General features: G+C 40.1%; 1 protein-coding gene and 1 pseudogene across 26 annotated transcripts in view; both read right to left on the bottom strand.

The window, feature by feature from the left end:
- TNRC6C (trinucleotide repeat containing adaptor 6C) overlaps positions 1–20,453 on the bottom strand; it is a 599,421-nt gene that overhangs the window by 11,959 nt on the left and 567,009 nt on the right. For 17 of the 26 annotated variants that reach the window (XM_078385967.1, XM_078385971.1, XM_072990450.2 and 14 more), the window contains 5 exons: positions 18,393–18,584; positions 17,815–17,958; positions 11,297–11,413; positions 8,851–8,898; positions 2,441–2,635 (listed from right to left, as the gene is read on the bottom strand). In XM_078385967.1, the coding sequence (XP_078242093.1) occupies positions 2,441–2,635; positions 8,851–8,898; positions 11,297–11,413; positions 17,815–17,958; positions 18,393–18,584 (696 nt within the window). The remainder of the gene's footprint in view (positions 1–2,440; positions 2,636–8,850; positions 8,899–11,296; positions 11,414–17,814; positions 17,959–18,392; positions 18,585–20,453) is intronic. The other 9 variants (XM_078385973.1, XM_072990459.2, XM_078385982.1 and 6 more) reach the window with 2 other exon arrangements.
- LOC140705157 (U1 spliceosomal RNA) lies at positions 7,759–7,913 on the bottom strand (annotated as a pseudogene).

The following is a 20,453-nucleotide window of genomic DNA, read 5'->3' as shown; positions in this document are numbered from 1 at the left end:
CTTCTGTGGAGAAGATGCCCTATGTTCTCTCCATTTTTATCCATGTCAACTGACAGAAGAAACGAACAACTAGTATGGCACACACACACTGCCCCAAATATGCCTGGCATACCCTTTAGCAGTGTGCACACAGCCACTTCAACTGTTATGGACTTTAATAGAAAGAAGATGTGCCATCTACTCTATGGCCTAATGCAGTGATTCCCAACCTTTTTGGACTGCAATTCTCAGAAGCCCTTGCCAGCACAGCTAGTGGTGAAGGCTTCTGGGAGTTGCAGTTGAAGAATGTCTGGGGGACTCAAGGTTGGGAATCACTGGGCTAATGCATATGTGGTGTTATTGTTCTGCCTCCACTTCTTTCTACTTCCTGATTGGTTTGCCCAATTTAGGGATTACCAGCTTCTCAGGACAGGAACCTGATCTCTTTTTACTCTGTAAGGCTGACAATATTATATACATCACCTGTACTTAGTGCCACAGTAAGCTGTTTTGTAATAATCCTGCCAATCCATTTTGGACTACAAGTAACACCCATGAAGAACAACACATTCTGCACTAGGACTGTGCAGAATATCAAAAGCAAAACAGGTCCTGATCATCACAAAAACTGATAATCTAATATGCCTTTTTGCTATGTTTTAAAAATTAATTACAGAAGATTAGAATATTCACCTCCCACATATAGCACAATCAACCTATATCCTTAATTCTATTTTTAACTGTATACCCCTCCCAACATTACAGCCTGAATCTTGAGCACAGCACCCTTGTATCTTCTTAAATATAAAGAAATTGCTATATTAGGAAAACACTTCTTAGTGCACAAACTACAATTGCACAGGGTTTCCCCCAAAATAAAAAGACAACAACCTAGGTGTGGGGGGAGTGAGGGGGAGCCAGCATTTTGCTGAATCAATTAGCACTTTCACTTACTTGCAATCATGGATAGGACATTAACAAAACCAAACCAAACAAACCAGAATCATATATACAATTAGCAAATTCAGTTTCTCCAAATAATTGTCTTTACAGAGACAAAACACCACTATTGAAGCAAAAGAACAAATTATCCATAGTTTGGAAGCATTCCAAAACTTGCAGAAGTGTTTTTAAAAGGTTTTAAAAATGGCCCCTTTAATGGACCAGTAAGGACCAAGCACACCTGGGGGAGGGATACAGAATTTTATTTATAAGTGGCTAACTACTGGAAAGAAACAGAATATCAGGAAGAAGGAAAAATGAAGCATTTTGACTCCTGAACAGGAAGACTCCAACCAGTGGAATATTTTGCTATGCTTGTCACTTGCATATATCAGCAGTGAACTCCAACTCTCTAAGTTATAATACTTATACAGTGGTGCCTCGCTTAGCGATCCCTCCATTGAGTGACCAAATCGCTTAGCGACGGAGCTTAAGCGATTGCAAAAGCGATCGCTTAGCGATGGTCCCTATGAGGAAAATTCATTTTGCGATGATCGCGGGGAAGCGATCATCGCAAAGCCCCCATTTTTGGCCAGCTGATCGGCAGTTTCAAAATGGCCGCCGGGTAAACAAAATGGCCACCCGCTGTGTGTCCTCACTTTAGAGGCACCGAAAATGGCTGCCCCTATGGAGGATTTTTGCTTAAGGTTAGTTTTGAAGCCCGTAGGAACGCATTAATGGCATTTTAATGCGTTTCTATGGGCTTTTTAATTCCGTTTAGCGATGAAATCGCTTAGCAATGTTTTTTCCTGCACAGATTAACGTCGCTAAGTGAGGCATCACTGTATAGCCAAAATGGCACATCTATGCGGAGGAGGGAGACTCTCACAGAGCTGGGGGTTTATACAAGTCCCAAGCATGTTCATTAAAAAAAATGAAAGAAAAAAAAGAGAGAAAGAGAGAGACAGAAAGAGGAAAGATACCATACACATCCCGGGCTGAAGATACTTTGTGGCTGTGAAATATTGACTGATTGTTAAGAAGGGGGAAAATGGGAACACAATGGAATGAAATAGCTGAAAGGATAAAATAAGTCATTGCCTGAAGTCTGGAACAGAAATACTTGATAACACATTTTATTGCAGGGCAGATTTATCTGCCTTTCTAACAGTACCATCCTAAGCATACCTACTGTGAAGTAAGTCTTATTGAGTGTAATGGGATTTCCTCTCAGCTCTTCAATCCCTACTGCACTGTGGCCTGAACGATCAAGCGCAGACACACATACCCCCAGCACATGAAGATGTATGTGTTGCTCAGAAAAGTTATTACGTTCTGGAATTAATTGTAATGACTGGCCGACTGAATGAATCCTTCAACCTATGAATGCTCCTCCTATCTGATGCATTCCACTTGCCCTTTGAACTCTGCACATCTCATACCTCAAAAACATTTAACACAAAGAGATATAAACAGCATGCAGTTGCACTGAGGGGAAAAAAATAGAAGTCAGACGTACCAGAGGAGTAAGAGCTGGTCCAACCGAGAGGGCTGGCACCCCAGGTAGATGATGGCTTGGTGTTTGTTAAGCCTGGCGGTGGTCTTGTAGGAGCAGTAGTGTTTCTGGGTACCTTCCACAGTTCATGGGACAGAGAGGCTTGAGTGTGAGAAATTGGGCCAGAGGACCATGTTGACTTGATGTCTGACAATTTACCTGTAACAGACAAATGCAATTCATGTACCTGTTAGAATGCAGTACTGTATATAACTGCCACCCCACCCCACGGTTTTGCTCTCGTCTTGGCATCAGCATAGTAAGCACTCTGTAAAATCACATCACTGGTTGTAACTGGCAGCGATTCTCCGGTTAGTCCATTTGCCATTTTCTTTGCCACATTCATTAAAGATCCCAAAAGTGTTCCTTATGGCTTTGGCAAAACATCCCATTAGATAAAGAATACTGATTTACAAACTATGAACAGTGCTTAGGTCTCTGGCTGCGGAGCAAGAGGTTGGGAGTTCAATTCCCCACTGTGCCTATGTGAGAGGCATAATAATACAGTAATAATACAGTAATAATACTAATACTAATACTAATACTAATAATAATAATAATAATAATCACCATCATCATCATCATCTGAGACTTCAGATAACATCTTGTAACATCTCGACTTCAGAACAAAACTAGTTATTCATAATTAAATAGCTAAATACAACTTCTTTTTCTTTCCTCCAAAAGAAAGTGCTCTTTACTCAGAAGGTAAGTCTGGTCCTACTGGCAAGTTTATGGGTGATTTGCAGAATGATTAGCAATGGGCTCCAACTCCCAACTGTTTAGTACAGTGGTTCCCAAACCTTTTCAGTTTTACTGGCCACTGGCTGCAGTTTCCCCAATATGATACTTTGGGTGGGTGGGGATAGAACAGGGGAGGGGGGGCTCAGTCTGAGTAGCATTTCCAAGGATTCTGTAGTGTCCCTAGCTGGGTTTGGCAGTGATCCATGGTGGTGTGGCGCACAGTTTGGGAAACACTGGTTTAACAGCAACATTTTAAAGGTCTAAACTACATTAAAACTGAGCTGTATAGATTTGTATGGTGATCCCCGCGCATGGTCTATGAAATGTACTAAATAACTGGCTCAGTTCCTGAGCCACCGTTTTGATTCCACCTCTACCTGGATGACTGCTGGTAAAGCAGATATAGCTAACCTGAACATACCCTTGAGGATATGAAAAAAGGACCATGTATCTTTCCTTTTCCTCCTCCTCTTCCAACAGAAAGAACTAAACTGTTAACATGGGAAGCTATGCTGCAGCAATTGTTCTGGATGGCTCTTCACCTGTTTCTGGATAGCAGTTAGCAATTCTCTTTTCTGCTATCTGTGCTAATGACAGCACAAGAGGGAAAGGATCTCACCTTGGCTACTAGTCATAATGTTTTGAAACTGCCTCAGATTACTCTAAAGCTTGTTGGAAATATGATGAAGAAATTGGCACGTATTATCATATGTGGTGGGAGTATAAATGGGTTCAGAAATTTTGGAAACTGATTTTTAAGGAAATATGTGATATATTTGGAAAATATATTGAATTCAACTCTAAAATTGCTTTGTTGTCAATTTTTTTATAAGATGAAACTTGATTATTGTTTGAAAGAATTGATTTCCAATTTTATGACAAATGCTAGAATAATTAATAGCTAGATTTTGGAAAGACAAAAATGACATTAAATTAGAAGATATTTTTATGCTATTTGGGGTAGATTTGTTGAATCTGTATTAGTGAAAGGAAAAGAGAAAGCCTCGAAACAACAATCAATACAATTTTGGAAAGGAGGATCGTATTAAAAGTATTGTTATAAGGGATCCCGTGGGTATGGGGTGCACGGTAGTTTAGATTGTGTAGTAAGTATTGTATTTGTTTTTGTTCTGAAGAAAATACTTTTGCATTTGTTTTTGTTCTGAAGAAAATAATTAAAAAAAGAAAGAAAGAAACTGCCTGCAGCATCTGAACACCGTGCCTTTTAAAAATCAGTTGCTGGGAGAGTGCTACTTCTCCCGTGTCCTGCTTGTGGACATTAGGGGTCTGATTGGTCACTGTGGAGACAGCATGCTGGACTAAAGAGGCTTTTGGTCTGATCAGGGACAGCTCTTCTTAAGTCATTATGTTTTGCTTCCGTTACTCTTCTGGTTATACATTCAGACACCAAAGGAAAGAAGCAAAAGAAGAGTATCTCTTTAGTTTTTGGAATGGTAATGCAAAGAACTTATGACACCCCTCTGACAGTCAGGGTGAAAACTACCAATTAAGAACATAAGGACATAAGAGCAGCCCTGTTAGATCAGGCCAAGGACCCATCTAGTCCTGCTTCCTGTATCTCACAGTGGCCCCACACAAGATGCCTCTGGGAGCACAAGAGACAACTGATACCCCTCCCCTGCATCTGGCATTTTTGGTACCTTCCTTCCAAGCCTGGAGATTATACATCCCCATCATGTCCTGTGATCTGTGATGGACTTTTCCTCTAGAAATCTGTTCAATCCCCTTTTAAAGACGTCTAGGCCAGATGCCATCACCACATCCTCTGGCAAGGAGTTCCACAGACTAACAACACACAGGGTAAAGAAATATTTTCTTTTGTCTGTTCTCACTGTCCCAACACTCAATTTGAGTGGGTGTCCCCTGGTTCTAGTATTGTGTGAAAGGCAAAAAAAGTTTCCCGCTATCCACTTTATCCCTGCATAATTTTATACTTCTCAATAATGTCCCCCCCTCAGGCGCCTTTTCTCTAGACTAAAGAGCCCCAAATGAGTGTAACCCTTCCTCATGAGGGAGGTGCCCCGGCCCAGTCATCATTTTAGTAGTTCTCTTCTGCACCTTTTCCATTTCCACGATGTCTTTTTTGAGGTGCGGCCTTACCAGGCTTTTGTACAATGGCATTACAGTGGTGCCTTGACTTACGACCATAATCCGTTCCAGAAGATGGACGTAACTTGAAATGGCTGTAAGTTGAAGCACAATTTCCCACTGAAATGCATTGGAACGCAATTAATCCGTTCCAGAAGAAAAAAAAATACCCACAAAAAATAAATTGAAAAATGAAACACTGCAAGCCCCATAGGAACGGCTGGGGCTGCCAAAAAAAAAAAATGGTTCGCCAGAGTTTGTTTTCCTTTTTATTTTCCTCATTTGGGAAGGATTTCCATTTATGGAAGGACCCCTCCTTGCCCTTTAAAGCCTCTCTAACTCCTCTCGTTAACCATGCTGGTACCCTCTTGGACTTAGTTGAGCCCTTCTTTCTTTGCAGTATACTCTCCAGTTGTAATTTAGTTTCAGTCTGAACCTAATCCTAGACTATGGTCAACACAAGTCTCATGGCTAAATTTTATTCTGCATGAACTATTACGGACTGTAGTCCATTTAATCTGCAGTCTGAAAATTAAACCAAATAAAACTTGTCAGTTTTTAAGGTGCCACTAGACCCTTTGTTGTTCTTGCTACAGCAGACTAACTATGGCTCCCTCCTCCCAGCAATTTCTAGATAATGAAGGAAGGGGGCAGATCTGCTACATTAATCTGCAAAGCTTCTACAGTAGAGACAAGTCATCTCCCAACATTTACTTCTCCCATCACACATCCCTTTCTAACTCCTTTTTATCACCACCACAACATAGGTATTAAAGACGGATACATGGTTAGTTGTCAAGCCAAATATTAATTTTAAGGCTGCCTTGGGCCTTTTTAAGGAGAAAGGCAGTGTAAAAAATTAACACATGCCCCTCCAGGTATTGTTTAACTCCCAGGTTTCTTTTACTCCAACCAGTCCTTCCAACAGAACTCATGGTGTGGGATGATGGGAACTACAGTACATCAATATCTGGAGGGCTACATGTTGTCCTTCCCATTCAGAAAGTTTGAAAACTGATTTTAAAAAGTGCACATAATCAAACATTTATCACAGCTGGATCGGAGGGGGGGGGGAACCCCTAAAACCCAATCCTTGAAATATTTCCATATCCACCAAAATCTGGTTTATACATAGATTAAGAATCCAACCCTAGATATATTTATTAAGGAGAAAACACAGTTGGCTTGGGTTATAATCCTGAGTGACATCTTAAATACACTTCTCCAACAAGCATCTTAGCTCTTAACTGGAAAGAAGACTTACATCCTGCATACATATCATAGCTGTGGTATGTGAAAAATGAATACAGACAGACGCAGAATCCTCAGTCCTTCTGTACATTAATTTTTGAAGAAAATTGTAAGAATTGCCTTAAGAACTCTAACAGTGTATTTCATTATTATTCAGTTAATAAAAACTATCATACAGTATGTTAAAAAACACTTTTGACATAATCTTACTGATTATCACACAATCAACGCACAGAAACAAAAGTAAAGTAAGGGAAGAAAGAGCAAAGCCACACAGAGAAATGCACAGTTGTTAGAATTAAAGTAAATTGGTGTTCTTTTCTTTTAAACTAATTCTTTAAAAGCACCCATCTTTTCTTTAAGAGTCACACCTTAAAACATTACTGTTTAATCTAAAAACAGAAGATGTATATATAACTACAGCTCGTAAGAAATCGGAAGTGGTAACAATTATTATTAATATCATTGTTTCCATTGCTTAAGTTACTGGTGTACTAATAATATGTGATAGGAACTATATTGATGTCAAAGTTGGCCTGGAGGACAAGTTTCCACAGTTCATCAGATCATCCACATGTATCAGCCTCTGCTTGGTCCTCCCTGCTATATTCAGTTCTTCAGAACAGCAGGGGAAGCATGAGTGGGATCTGAAATACGTCAAAATATCCCACCTGTGCATGTATGCTTGGGGCATATACTTCTTGGTGTTGCAGGCAGTGTGGACTAACATAATGAACAAAAGCAAGCAACCTTAGTGAGGTCTCACTATTTCCGATTTCACCTTTAAGTACACATTCCAACAAAGGAAGTACTGTAATTGTTGACGGATTTAGTCTAACTACCGTATTTTTTGCTACATAAGACACAGTCCCCCCCAAAAAAAGTGGGGGAGAAAGTATGTGCATCTTATGGAGTGAATACTGTAAAAAAGGGTTCAGCCACCACCACCCAGAAGCCTCCCATGACCATGCTGGGAGGCCTCTGAACTGGCTGCTTGCCCTGGCAATCACAATGGACCCCACCACTCTGCCATCTGCACTGCTGGCTTTCCAGGATCTGCCTCCTAGAGCCAGCCTGGAAAACCAGCAGGGCCAACAGGCCTATGGCAGAAAATTTAAATGGCAGAGGGCAGTGAAAATAGCCAAGGACCAAAGAGAAAATAGCAATTCTTGAAAGACCAGGGGAAACTACAAATGCAGTCCCCCACTTAGGCAGGTGATTTTCCCACATCTGCGGAAATCACAGGGATCAGCACACCTGAAGTGCAATGGTTGAGCCTCACCCTGGGAAAACCACTTCAATGATCATGGTATCTCCCATGCAAGGTATGAATTGAAATGGCCCCTGCATCTCCTACCCCCTTCTGTGCCATGCCCCCCCAAGCATGGTGACCCCCCAGGCTGCACCTTCTGCTCAGAACAGGGCTGCAAAGCCCCAGTTCGGCCAGAGCCCAAGAGAGCTCCTCGGTGTTTTGGGGTGCCACGCGGGACCCCCATCAGGGGCTGGGTGTTCCTCCCACAATCCTCCAGTGCACAGATATTAGCATACCTAATATGCGGGGAAGGCAGGGAAAGCGGGAAATTCAAACTTTCAGTTAGTGAAGAGGCTGCTTGTCTGCTTCCTCGCAGTTAGAGAGCTGGGAGAGAGACCTGGGACTGCCTGGTATCGTCATTTTAAAATGTAAAATTTAGTTTAAAAGCTGCTTGTTTGGGGTTAGTGCTTGGGTGAAAAGGTTTTCCATTTGAGTTGAAACCTGCATGTGTAGAAACATGCAAACTTGCTTTAAAAGCTGCTAGTTTTGCTTTAAAAGCTGCTTGGGAAGCATTTCAGAGGAGTGCCGATCAGCTGTTAGGTGGGGAGAGGGGAAGGGGAAGAAGAGGAGAAGAGCACAAAATGGCTGCTGGCTGCCTGCTGGGTGCCGGCTTTTAGCTGTTTGGTGTTCTTTTTTGGCTCTTCGGGGGGCTACCAAGGCACTGTGAAGAGCCAGGCTCAGTCTACAGTACCTGGTAAGTGACTTTCTTTTAATTTTTTAAAAGTTTCTGACCTTTTCCCCCTTATAAGAATGCATTAATTAATTTTCAATGCATTTCTATGGGAAATTTGGATTCGACTTGCAAACTTTTCAACTAGTTCTGGGCATCTTATAGAGAATGTATTTCCAAAGGGTGTTGCAGCAAGGAAACTAACTGTGCTTTATGAGCCAGAACACAAACTTGGCTGCTGATCACAAATTAACCCTGCATACATGGGAAAGCAAAATTCAGTCTTACTTTTAGTTGTTTCCAAGTCCTTATGGTTGTGGTATCTCTCTGATGTATCTAAATCAGAACAGGGCCAGGAAGTCTCAGAGACAGGGCATAGTTATTTGGTTAGTGTTTTTGGAACAGAGTTCTTGCCTGTAGCACATACTACATTTGCTGATACAGTAGTTTGAAAATTAAGAAAGTCAAAATTTTTCATGACTTCTAACTGTATTACAGTACCTGCTTCCTGATTTCAGCTACTATAGTTTGTATTGAGTCTTTTTGGCTTGCCAAGAACATTGTTCCTGGATTTGTGTGGCCTAACCTGTTGTGCCTTGCATGCTATAAACGTTCAATTATGTCAGAAAACCGAGATTTGGTCTTATGCTGAGCATGTGCTACTGCTGGTGAATGGGATCAGGTTAAGCTCTGTGTTGCTGTTCTTTTGCATAACCTAAAGTAAATAAGGAAAACCAGCTGTTAAATAGTTTAATTCCACTATTTATCCTCCACACAACTAAAAGGGATCTCTCAATGCAGTGCCAAATCAGACAAACCATTTCTAACAATATAGGCTTGAGCTGTAGCTGGGCAGAGTTGCACAATGATCTCATCTGTCATTGAGACATTTCTATAAGCATGGGGAGGAGGTGGATGAAAGGAAATGTAAAATATAGGTACTGTAGTGTGGTATAGGTCTTATCACTGGCTGATAATGGTCTATATGTACTTGACTTAAATTTATGGTACACAAATTTATGGTACATAAACTAGAGTACACAAACCTTTAAGTCTCTCCATTTGTTAATGACAGTGCTAATGGTTCTTAATGCCACTGTTGACTGCAGTTCACTTTACATGGTTCAAATGTTATTCTGTTACAGTTTATTAAATATTTTATTACACTATTTGCTTCAGAATATTTTTTTTCCTGTGTTCCTCCTCTAAAAATTAGGTGCGTCCTTAGGTCAGGTGTGTCTTATGGAGCAAAAAATACAGTAAATCTATAGCCAGTATGGCAGCTGGATTACAATTTAAAGTATTCATATTATGACAAGTAGGGAATCAATTTTTTCCCTTAAAGGAGGCAAAGAAAGGTTCAAAAAATATTTACATTTTAGGGCAGGAACAACAAGATTGGATCTAAGAGTTGCCCATTTCATGGCTGTGGGGAAAAAGCTCCACATTCCTTTCTATTTTCATCAGAGGGAAATCCAATACTTCACAGGCTTCAAGCTCGATACAGAAATAGAACAGTATCATGATAACATGTTAGCATTTTGATTATGGCTGTAAGAGACATTAACATTATTAGAGCTCAATAATTTGATAGCAACTACCTTATTTTTCTACATATTAACCACTTATAAGAACATACTCTGTAAGTACAACACTGATGCCATTTCAGTGACTAATAGAATTATTCTAGGGTGAAACTCTGCAGCAGACTAGCTGAGAATAGCAAAGGTATCTTGAGAGAAAATTGATGTATACAATCTCCACTCAGGGTCGTTGCCCAAGAAAGAAGAAAACAGTCAGCACCTATTTATCTAGCGATGGCACTGGGCCCTATGCCTTCCAATATGTGATAGGTAATTTGACAAGGAGAGTGGGTTTATTACCACCACCTTGAAAACAAAAGCTGTGCAGACTGCTTCCATTCTTCCACATCAGCAGGCAACATGATAAGGGGCACAAGTTCTCCCTCAGCCTGCAGCCCATCCTTGTGTCTTTGGTGAGAACAGAACATCCCAGCACAGAATTCTGAACAAGGCTGGGAGTTTGGGGGAAGAAAGCAGGAGAGGAAAGGCCAAGCTTTCTTATCAGCCCTGCACAAACAGAAAGGCTCAAGCTCTTCATCTCCTGCCATGTTGAACACCACCGGAGGGGGCCTACTGCTGGACTCTCCTGAAGGGACACACCAGCACTGTCCCTTCTCAGCAATCCCATGAAAAGTGAGACAAGAGTTGCTGTGGGCTGCTTTGTTCATCATCTCTCCAGCTGGAAAGGCTATCTACTTGCTGAGATAAAATGGGGAAGGGCAGGGAGAAGACGTCTTTGGCCATATCAAAAGTATATGAAGGAACGTAAGAAATTGCCTGTACAAATCTATGGTCAGAGAGGCAAGGCCCTTTACCACAGAATTTCTGCTGGTGGAAGTGTATACGCCAATAAAAATCTACACTATTTGTATAGAAAAAATCAGTTCAAAAGGAGGCAGGAGCACTCGGCCTACTTTGCATTTCTACTTTTGATGTCTGTTTTCTCTGGCAATTCCAGTTCCAGTCATCTCCACCATGTATGTATCACTATCAAACTCCTAAGACAAGCTTTGGATTTGAAGGAGTACAGTATGCAAAGACATGCAGCACACCTTTAGTACCATCATCCCCAGCAAGAGCAGAGGCCTCTGCAGAACCTCCTCTCTTTATGGACAAAGAGGGACTCTAAGTAGAAAGGCCATGGATCGTACCTGCAATGCTAGGTGCGGATGCAATGCTGCTGAAAGAGCTACTGTAGCCGGAGGCACTAAGTGGCCAGGCACTCGATGAAGGCAGCGTGGCATTCTGAGATGATGTTGGGGATGACCCTGCAGAACCAGCAAAGAAGCAACTAAGAAAGATGGGCAGAATGGTGTCTACGGTAGCATATGCAATTCTAACACCATCATGCGCAAACAGAAACCATGTGAGGTAAGATGATAACCCAGCCTTGACTTTCAGGTATATGAATGAAATGTTATAGGAAGCATGATTTGATGCAATAGATCTCTGTATAAAAGAAGGACAACACCAAGATAACAGCAGAGGTGCTCATGCTGAGTTCCCCCCTCACCCTTCTTATCTTCCCTTAACTCTGCCATTTCCAAAGATAATCATTGCTCTTATATTCAGGAAATATGAATTGTTTAAGAGAAAATGTATCTTTGAAAAGTCAGCCATGCCACTTATAGCAACACTTGTGTCATTCTGTATTCTGTAGAAGGCAAGTCAAAATCATCTCAATGCCCTACATGCATCCAACAATCCTGGCAACAGTGACCAGCCAGCCAGTCATTTCACCTCCTTCTTGCTTTTCTGAGCAGAATGTTTCTGCAAACTTTCTGACACTAATGGTGGTGTCCAATGTTGTTGTATAGGGCAGAGGCAGGTTACAGCAGTGTGCAAAGAGGGAGAGGGCCCACTTGCACCTGCAAGTCAGATCCTTATGCTCTGCTATCATTGTTAGAGTGCCCTGAGATTAGGGACTGGAAAACATCTGCTGTTAGGAAGATCACATTACTAGAACCTTCTGGCTTTCCAAAAATGCTTTTTAGATAATGCCACATAAATTAGATTGGAGGTCACTTATCTGGTCTTAGAAAAATGCCTTCCAACTCAATTATTCTATGACTCTATGAAAACTTAGTATTACATGTGTAAAAGAGCTAAAAATCTACAGGGGCAAATACTGCTACATAAATCTATTAAAGGGTACCAGTCTCTTTTTGTACAGTGGAATAAGTCTGTGCTGTAAATAAATAATTATTGAGGAATGATCAATTTTTTAACATGTGGTGAAATTGTTTTTGCTCGGACTGTACACCACAAAACTGATGATGTATTCTGTGGTGAATTAATCCATGGAAGACTGCATGGTGTGGAAAGAAAACCTTCAAAGATACTTTGCCTGCTTCTGTTAAACTGGTATAAAGATCTGGATGTCAATGTGAACAGATTCATTATGATCAATGATTCACCCTTTAATTGGTGCTCTGCTGCAAGAAATCAAAAGTATGAGCATAACCTCAACATCCACAATTGCCAATGAAAACATAACAGATGATCCTCTTGTGTTTCGGATGCAACACCAACATGCAGAGGACATCTACCTCTCCCTGACCAAACTCTGAAAATGCACAGGGAGCATGACCGGACATTAGAAGGAATGGGACATCTGGTCACATATCCCATCTATCCTTCAATCACCATGCTAAGCAGGTCACTTGTGCTTAAAGTATAAGCAGCTTGCTTTAGTTAGACAGTACATAGGGATATGTGAACCATAGACAGCTGCTCATTTTGCCCTAATGTTTCAGCATCTGCTGGCCTGTTTGTGGCCACAGACAAGAGGGGAAACAGGGTCTCTACTTGTCTATCTGAGTCTTTGCATGTGTGTGGTGCACATTCAATGTGAAATTATAGTACTTGGGGGCCAAAATCCAAGTTACAATGGCATTAAGGAGATGATGTCACTGTCAGGGAGATTGCCAGTAATTAAAGAACTCCTGCTTCAACCACGTACAATCAATTTCATTGTGCGTGAATTGTACCAGCCTTGAGACTGAATCAGGAACTATTTAATTATTGGCAATCTCCATTAGACAGTGACATCATCTCCCTTATGCCAGTGAAATTTATGCAACAGGATTTTGGCCAATGTATGTAACACAAGAAAGTAGGAAGTGAAAGCCACAACTTGATTGGAACTATATAAATGTCAAAAAAACCCAACAAACCCCTAGATGTCTATCAACAAAATGTTTAGCTTCAGGCATTAGAAAAGGTATATGCAACATGAATGAAAAAAGTTCAAGTTCATAAGTGGATGTTATTCTGAGTTTCCATTATACTGAATACAGTTAAATGAACACGGCTAAAGCCAGGAGTAACTCAAATTCTTATAATGTGTTTATATGTACATTTCTGTTCAAGCTTCTATGCATCAACACAAAACCAGACCTACAAGAAGTACTACCTACAGTATAAAGGAAGATGATGTCACTGGGTGGTGGAGATTGGCAACAGCTAAAGTGTTCCTGCTTCAATCCCAAGACCGGTACAATTCACATAAACACCAAGTAAGGGTGTACTCTCTTTCCCCCATCATCCTTTTCACCTGCATGCAAGCAGGCTAGGACTTCTGTGATGTATGAAACCAGTACTTTAAGGTAATCTACAAATCTTGAATATAAATCCTTAATAGTTCAATGGCTTCTGTGTTTTTAGGAAATCAGAAAGCCATGTTACAACCCAGATGATACTTTTGCCATTTATGATAGTAATCCTGTCTTAGTGTAAGTGTACTTTTTAATATGGTGGATTTGATTTAAACCAACTGATTTAAATGTTAAAAATGATTTTTTAAATTTATATCATAACTTAAAATCAAATTGATTTTAAAAATCATTTTTATCCACCCTACTTTAAAAGAAATTGGGGGTACATGAAAAAAAAACTGTTAAAATGGATCCAAATGATTTTCTTCCGGTACTGGAAATAGGATGATTACAAACACAGCATCACTATTTGTAAAGAGAACTACTGATCTATTCAGATGATGAACTCATGTACTGGCTCTTAATCCCTCATGTGTCCTAATTCACTCCCATACATCTGTGTTCTCAGCCACACATGTGAGAGGAAGAAGGGGTATGTGCCTTGGTTTGCTTAATACTGTACCATGTTTTGCCATTACATATGAACCAAGTCAAAGTATCTGGAAGAGATTCTCCACTAAAGACACTGGACTAATTCAGATGTTGACACTAAACCAGGAATGAGGAACCTGGAGCCCAACAATTTCATCAACATTTAAAATGCAGTGTCTTCTTTTAATCCATTCTTTGTTAACACTTTTCCTCTCTGTATCATAACCATAATCTTTCCCATTGTCTGAATCAATAAATGTTTCCGCCCTAAGTCCTTTTTTTCTATCAGCTTTCCAACATTCTTCTTGCTCTACCACAAGGCTTTCTGCATACAATTTTTCCATGTTTCTTTCACTACAATCTACCTGCCCCCTCTCCTTTTCTCTCTTTCTCTTTACCCCACTGTCCATTTCTTTTGGCGGTTTAACATTTTTTAACTATTTATTAAAGTTACAAGCTGTCTTTTCAGCACAAATGTTCATATAGCTAATAATAATAATAATAATAATAATAATAATAATAATAATAATAATAATAATAATAATAATAATAATAATAATAATAATAATAATAATAATAGACAAGAAAAAAAGCAAAGTTATAATTTAATTTTAAAACCAAGCACTTGGAACTATAGATAAAAGGAGGGAATAAAACAAATGTATGAGTTAAAACCCATTCAGCAAAGGAACAAGTCATCTTAAAGGCTGGATGCATATCTACATAAGAATGTAGATAGACCAATCAGGACCACACCTACCAGAAAGACCACTGTTAATGACTGTTAACAACTCATGACAATGGGTGGAGAAGGACTGCAGAGGTGGGATTTTCACTAACCCTCAGTCCTTTGTCCATCTAAGGAGCCTATTCAGACCAGGGGAAAGTGAAACCAACCTGGAGGATATATCAGGGATCTCCTACCAACTCTCCTCAGACTGAAGAAGCTACTTGGATGAGTAGTGAAACATTTCAATCTAATAAGCAAGAAGCCCAGTTGCCATACCTCAACTTCCAGATAACCTCACCTGGATGACTGACAAACTTCACAGATACGTAAGAATGTCTTTGGCTCTCAGGAAAAGGACAGCACAGATAGAATGAGCCTAGACTCCTGTCACAGGGAATTCCAGAGCCTTGGAACAGCACTGAGAAGGTCCTTTCTCTTATTTTCATCAAACACAATCCGGGTGATAGTGGACTAGACAGAAGCAACCTTTCAAGGATCAACTACTCCAGGCTAGCTCTTAAAAGAGGATGTCGTATTGGCCTCAAGTTATGTAGGGCTTAATAGATCATAACAATAATAAATCATACCTTAAATTTTGCCCCAAAATGAATTGGAAGAAAATGGAGTGTTGTAACAAGGGAGTTGGATACTCCTTATTACTACAGTACAGTACTTGATATTTTCCAGGATTATATTTTACATCTTCCTAGCTTCCCTCCTTTCCTTTTTGTCCTTCTCTTCCTTATTGAGTTTAGAAGTGGCAGTAGAAATACATGCTTTCCACTTTCCTAGTAATGGACAGCAATGAAGAGCCCTCATGATGAACTAACACATTTTTGATATTTTTTTTAAACAAAAGTTCAGTAAAAAGCCCCCCGATGTAGGGGTATCATGACTCAAACAGGGAGCCTAGTAATGAGAAAGAAAGGTTAACAGTTCTTCCCCCTTACCTTCTTCCCTGATGAAAATCATTCTCCACAACACACCAAAATCTACTTTCCCTCCCGACATGAAAAAAAAAGCTCACTTGTAACTGCATTTCTTTGGATGGTCATTCTGTACATTCACACACCTGGGTGTACCTGCACACACACCCTCAGAATCTACTAGAGCCTGTATGCCCAGTGATCCCTCTTCTTCCCTAGCCTACTGCACATGCCCCTCCTCTTCACATCTGTCTCAACCTGTCCTCCACAAAGTCACTACAAAATATCAGGACTAGCAGGGAGGTAGGAGGGCTGTGTGAGTGCAAAGAATTACCACTTGAAGAACCACAGTTACAGATGAGTAACCTGTCCTCTTCATTTGTGGTCTTCTAATTCATACATATGGTTGATTGGCAAGCACCTGTACTTAAGACTGGGTGTCACAGTAACACAAAAGACAAAACTAACTCTCTGAAAAGAAGCACCTCTCTGAGCACAAAGGTCCAGTCTGCAGTGTTTGACAAATGTCATGGGCTGAGACCAAGCAGCAGCTTTATAAATATCATGGGGTGGTATGCCCTTTAAGAAGGCCAAAGATGGAACAAAACGTCTTCAGTGACTTCTACCACAAAAACAACTTAAAACAAGACTCCCGATTGTGGAGTGGTACTTGTGTAAATCCCTTACTAGTGGCACTTTAAAAAAAAAACCCCTAAATGTCCCTCACCAAGACAATAAAGGCATTTACAAATGTCCATCAGCCTGAGAGATTTTTGCTTCACAGTCAGTACAGTTTTTCACTAAGGCTAGAGTGACCATTAAAAAAATGGTGGGAAACCTCTGAGGAAATGAAGTGGAAAAAAGTGAAGGTTCTAAAACAATGGTGGAGTGACTTTCCCCCTCTATTTTAAACGAATAACAAAAAAAGTAACAAGAAGAAAAGTAAGCAAACTATAAAGCAAACTATATCTAAAAAACTGCAATAATAACAGTTTTAAACACACACTAGAATCTGAGGTGTTCCTGTTGTGATGGGCAGAAATGGACTGAGATGACATGCACAGTAGGCAAAGGAAGAGGAGAAAGCCTTGGGCACACAGTCTGTAGATTCTGAAGGTGCACCATGCAGACATATAAATTTACACAGGTATGTAAATGACAGAAGACTATGAAGAAGAAACACCACTGAAGAGAGGTTTATACCAAGGCAATTGCTTCTATCAAATTAGGACTTCATAGCTGTAACTTACAGAAGAGGTAAGTAAGGAAATCCTTACTGAAACCCAGTGATGCCAAAGCAACTTCTAGGAACACCAGCGTTTAAAGCCCACTCTATTTAAAACTTGTCATGGGCTTAAAAGTCCACAAATGATCAAGGAAGCCTTGTCACCAGCTTCTTCAAATTATGTCTTTATTGATCAAAGAAAGAAGAAACAAATGTCAAATCGAAGTTTAAGGTGAATTAAGAGCTACAAATTACATGGTATTTATTTCCAGCTTTTCATTGCACAAGAGTGAGCATCAAACAAGACATGGTACTCAATTAGAGTCTCTTTCTCCATATTTCCTTTAAAACCATCACCAGTCAAATTCAGCACTTGAGGGCTGTGAAACTGGATGGGAGGGAAGAGGGTGCTTAATCTCCTCCCTATCTGACTGTTATCCTCTGTCTCATAAGTAGAAAAAGCTGTTCGGAGGGGGCTGAGAAGAAAAACAGTCCCATTCCTCTGATTAAACATGCAGCTGCCCTTGGCTCTTTGGTGTTCAAACAAGAAAACGCTGAGGAAAGATGCATACAGCTGCAAATCACATCACCTCTGGGGCCAAATACAGATGGCTGTGTTTCAGACTAAGGGGTACCATAAAAACTGAGAGGAAAGCAAGGGAAGCAACAAATGCAACAGGACACATGACTGTTCCTCTACCTCCACTCTTGAGTAGATAGCGATTAACATCTTGTATGGTGGTGTTAATAGTAGGCCCTGTTGGAACACTTCCAGGTGTAACATCGGGATCATTCTCAGGGTCAATGTTCTGCAATCCTTTCCATGGAACTCCAGGATGAAATTCTGTTTGGGGAAAAATTGATGACATAATCACATTTCCTCCCAAGATAGACAGGAGTGGAGGAAATTGTGTGATTGAATAACATGAGAAACAAGGCACCTCATGATGGGAAGGACATTTTGCTGAAGGTGTTAAGAAAATGTAGTTTATGGAAGGTTCCTTGGATAGATTTTCCTATTTCATTCAGGACTACTTCATTTTCATATATGTTTTCACTGGGATAAAACTTTTGCTTTCCTGAGAATACACATTTATCACAAACAATGCTTCATAAGGAGCACTTCCAATGAAGTATTTCCGTGTTACAGAACACAACATGTGATCCATGCTGGACTAATCTGTCAATAATATTTGGCTACTGAAAGTACTCCTCAGTACAGAGGTTTGAACAAATGGCTGATGGTTTTACAACTCTAGAGTAGGTCTCCTTTCTTACCTGGTGGCCAGCTGATGCTGGAGCCATTAGAGATTTTATCACTATCAGATTTGGCACGTGACCAGCTGTGAGGAACGGCTACAGGAGGACTGGCTGGTGACTCGCTGTTTTGAATTAGATCATACCGGCCATATGAGTCTTCAATGGAGGACTTTCCTGGAGGACCGATACTTAGACCTCCAGGGATAGCACCTGGAATAAGGAAAGGGTGCATGGGAAGAGAATGCAAGAAATAAGAGCAAAGTTAACTTGGGGCTGCACTGCTTAATGTCCGCTTATATCATTTTTTCTTCTTTCACTCTATACATTTTTAATATTACATATAACAATGTACCAGTCACATAACTCAACTGTGACTGTATATAGATAAATGAAAGGTAGCAGATTAAATTAGGGTAGAAGATAAGTTAGTATCAAGAAAGATGGCTGAGGAGCCTGAGGCCGAGAGAGGTCCAGAAAGAAAGAACAAGAAACCGAGCCTTCTCGGCAGTGGCCCCTCGACTTTGGAACAGCTTGCCACCAGAGATCTGCCTGGCACCCTCGCTGGGTGTTTTCAAGAGCCAATTAAAAACTTGGCTCTTCAGGCAGGCCTTCCCTCCTGCCAATACTTGATTTCCACTTTTCTTGGTTTTTTGTTATCTTCCCATCTTGATTATATTATTATTGTAGATTGTAATTGTTGTTTTTAAATCTGTTTTGTGCACATTATATTGTGAGCCGCCCTGATTAGACTCCTGTCTAGAAGGGAGGGATAAAAATCTATAAATAAATAAATAAATAAATAATCAATCAATCAATCAATCCAGGAGGCTTCTTCCAAAGTTACAGATATGATATGCCTCCCTTTCAGTTCCCTTTCATGCTGGAACCCTGCTCTGGAAGTTTTCCTACCAATCTAGGGTTGTTCCTCCTGCCCTGGTTGGGTGGGTGGGGGATAATGGAAGAGGGATTGTTACTCTCCTTCTGCTCACGGAAGGTACCCCTGCAAGCAATATGACCATGATGCATAACAGCCTAATGCTCCAGACCTCTCCACCCTGTCCTGCAAGTAAAACGCATTCAACACAGCCAAACCTACATATGACCACATGTAAAAGAATTTATTTTGTACTGGCGAAGTGAAAAACAGTACAACTCTAACGGCATAAAGAACCTGAACTGAATGTGAGCAAAAGGCATTTTGTTTTGGACACAATCAAAATCCTAAAGCAACGTATTAAAATTAATGCACACATGAAGTGCAAATGTTTTTACAGAGCACAATATTAGCAATGAGCTGGGGAAACATGACTTTGAATGTTGAGTTAGATGCTAAGATACACTGATTACACTATTTGAGGTAACATGTATAATGACCCTGAGGGCCATATTTAATCTTCAGTTTAGCTCCATATACAGTTCCTGTAGTTTGCATATGATTTCCACTAATGTGATGGATAGTGAGCACAGCTGGCAGATAATCTGTGCTCTCTCTGGGATGTGTTTATTTGGGAATTATTCATATAAGTGAATAGCAAAAACTTTTCTCAGCATTTCATATTTCTCTGTTTTAAGTAGTCTTGAAAAAAATCTAACACATGTATAATTCAATTCTCTAAATCTAGTCAAAAGTCTCACTGAGTTCCAGAGCATGTTGGATTACAGTCTTAACCATTTAAAAAAATGGATATGCCTGAAGTTGTGGTCTCTTCCATCTATTCGCATTCTCGTTTCCAGTTTCTGGCTCAGTCATTATTTTTATTTTCCAGCAAGTTTTCAAAATGGTGAATGAAATCTTAAGGAGTAACATTTCAAATGGAAATTGAATATTTGTAATTCAGTTTTCCTGACCATTGGTGTAGGCGCAACTTACCTATATACATTTCACAATCTGAATAATACATTAACAATAATCTTCCTAATAATTATTATTTATCTGTACTTGCAAACTATTGTTTTGACAAACAGCCCCAAAATATGCCCCAGATAACTAAGACCAATTATAAATTAAATATTTACCAGAGTATACATTTAATAATAACCTTCTCTATGCACATTTTAGCTGAGATCACTGTATTTGTT

This window comes from Pogona vitticeps, chromosome 2 (genome assembly GCF_051106095.1).
Source record: "Pogona vitticeps strain Pit_001003342236 chromosome 2, PviZW2.1, whole genome shotgun sequence".
In the NCBI taxonomy this organism is placed as follows: Eukaryota; Metazoa; Chordata; class Lepidosauria; order Squamata; family Agamidae; genus Pogona; species Pogona vitticeps.
This window is presented reverse-complemented; position numbering and strand designations above follow the sequence as displayed.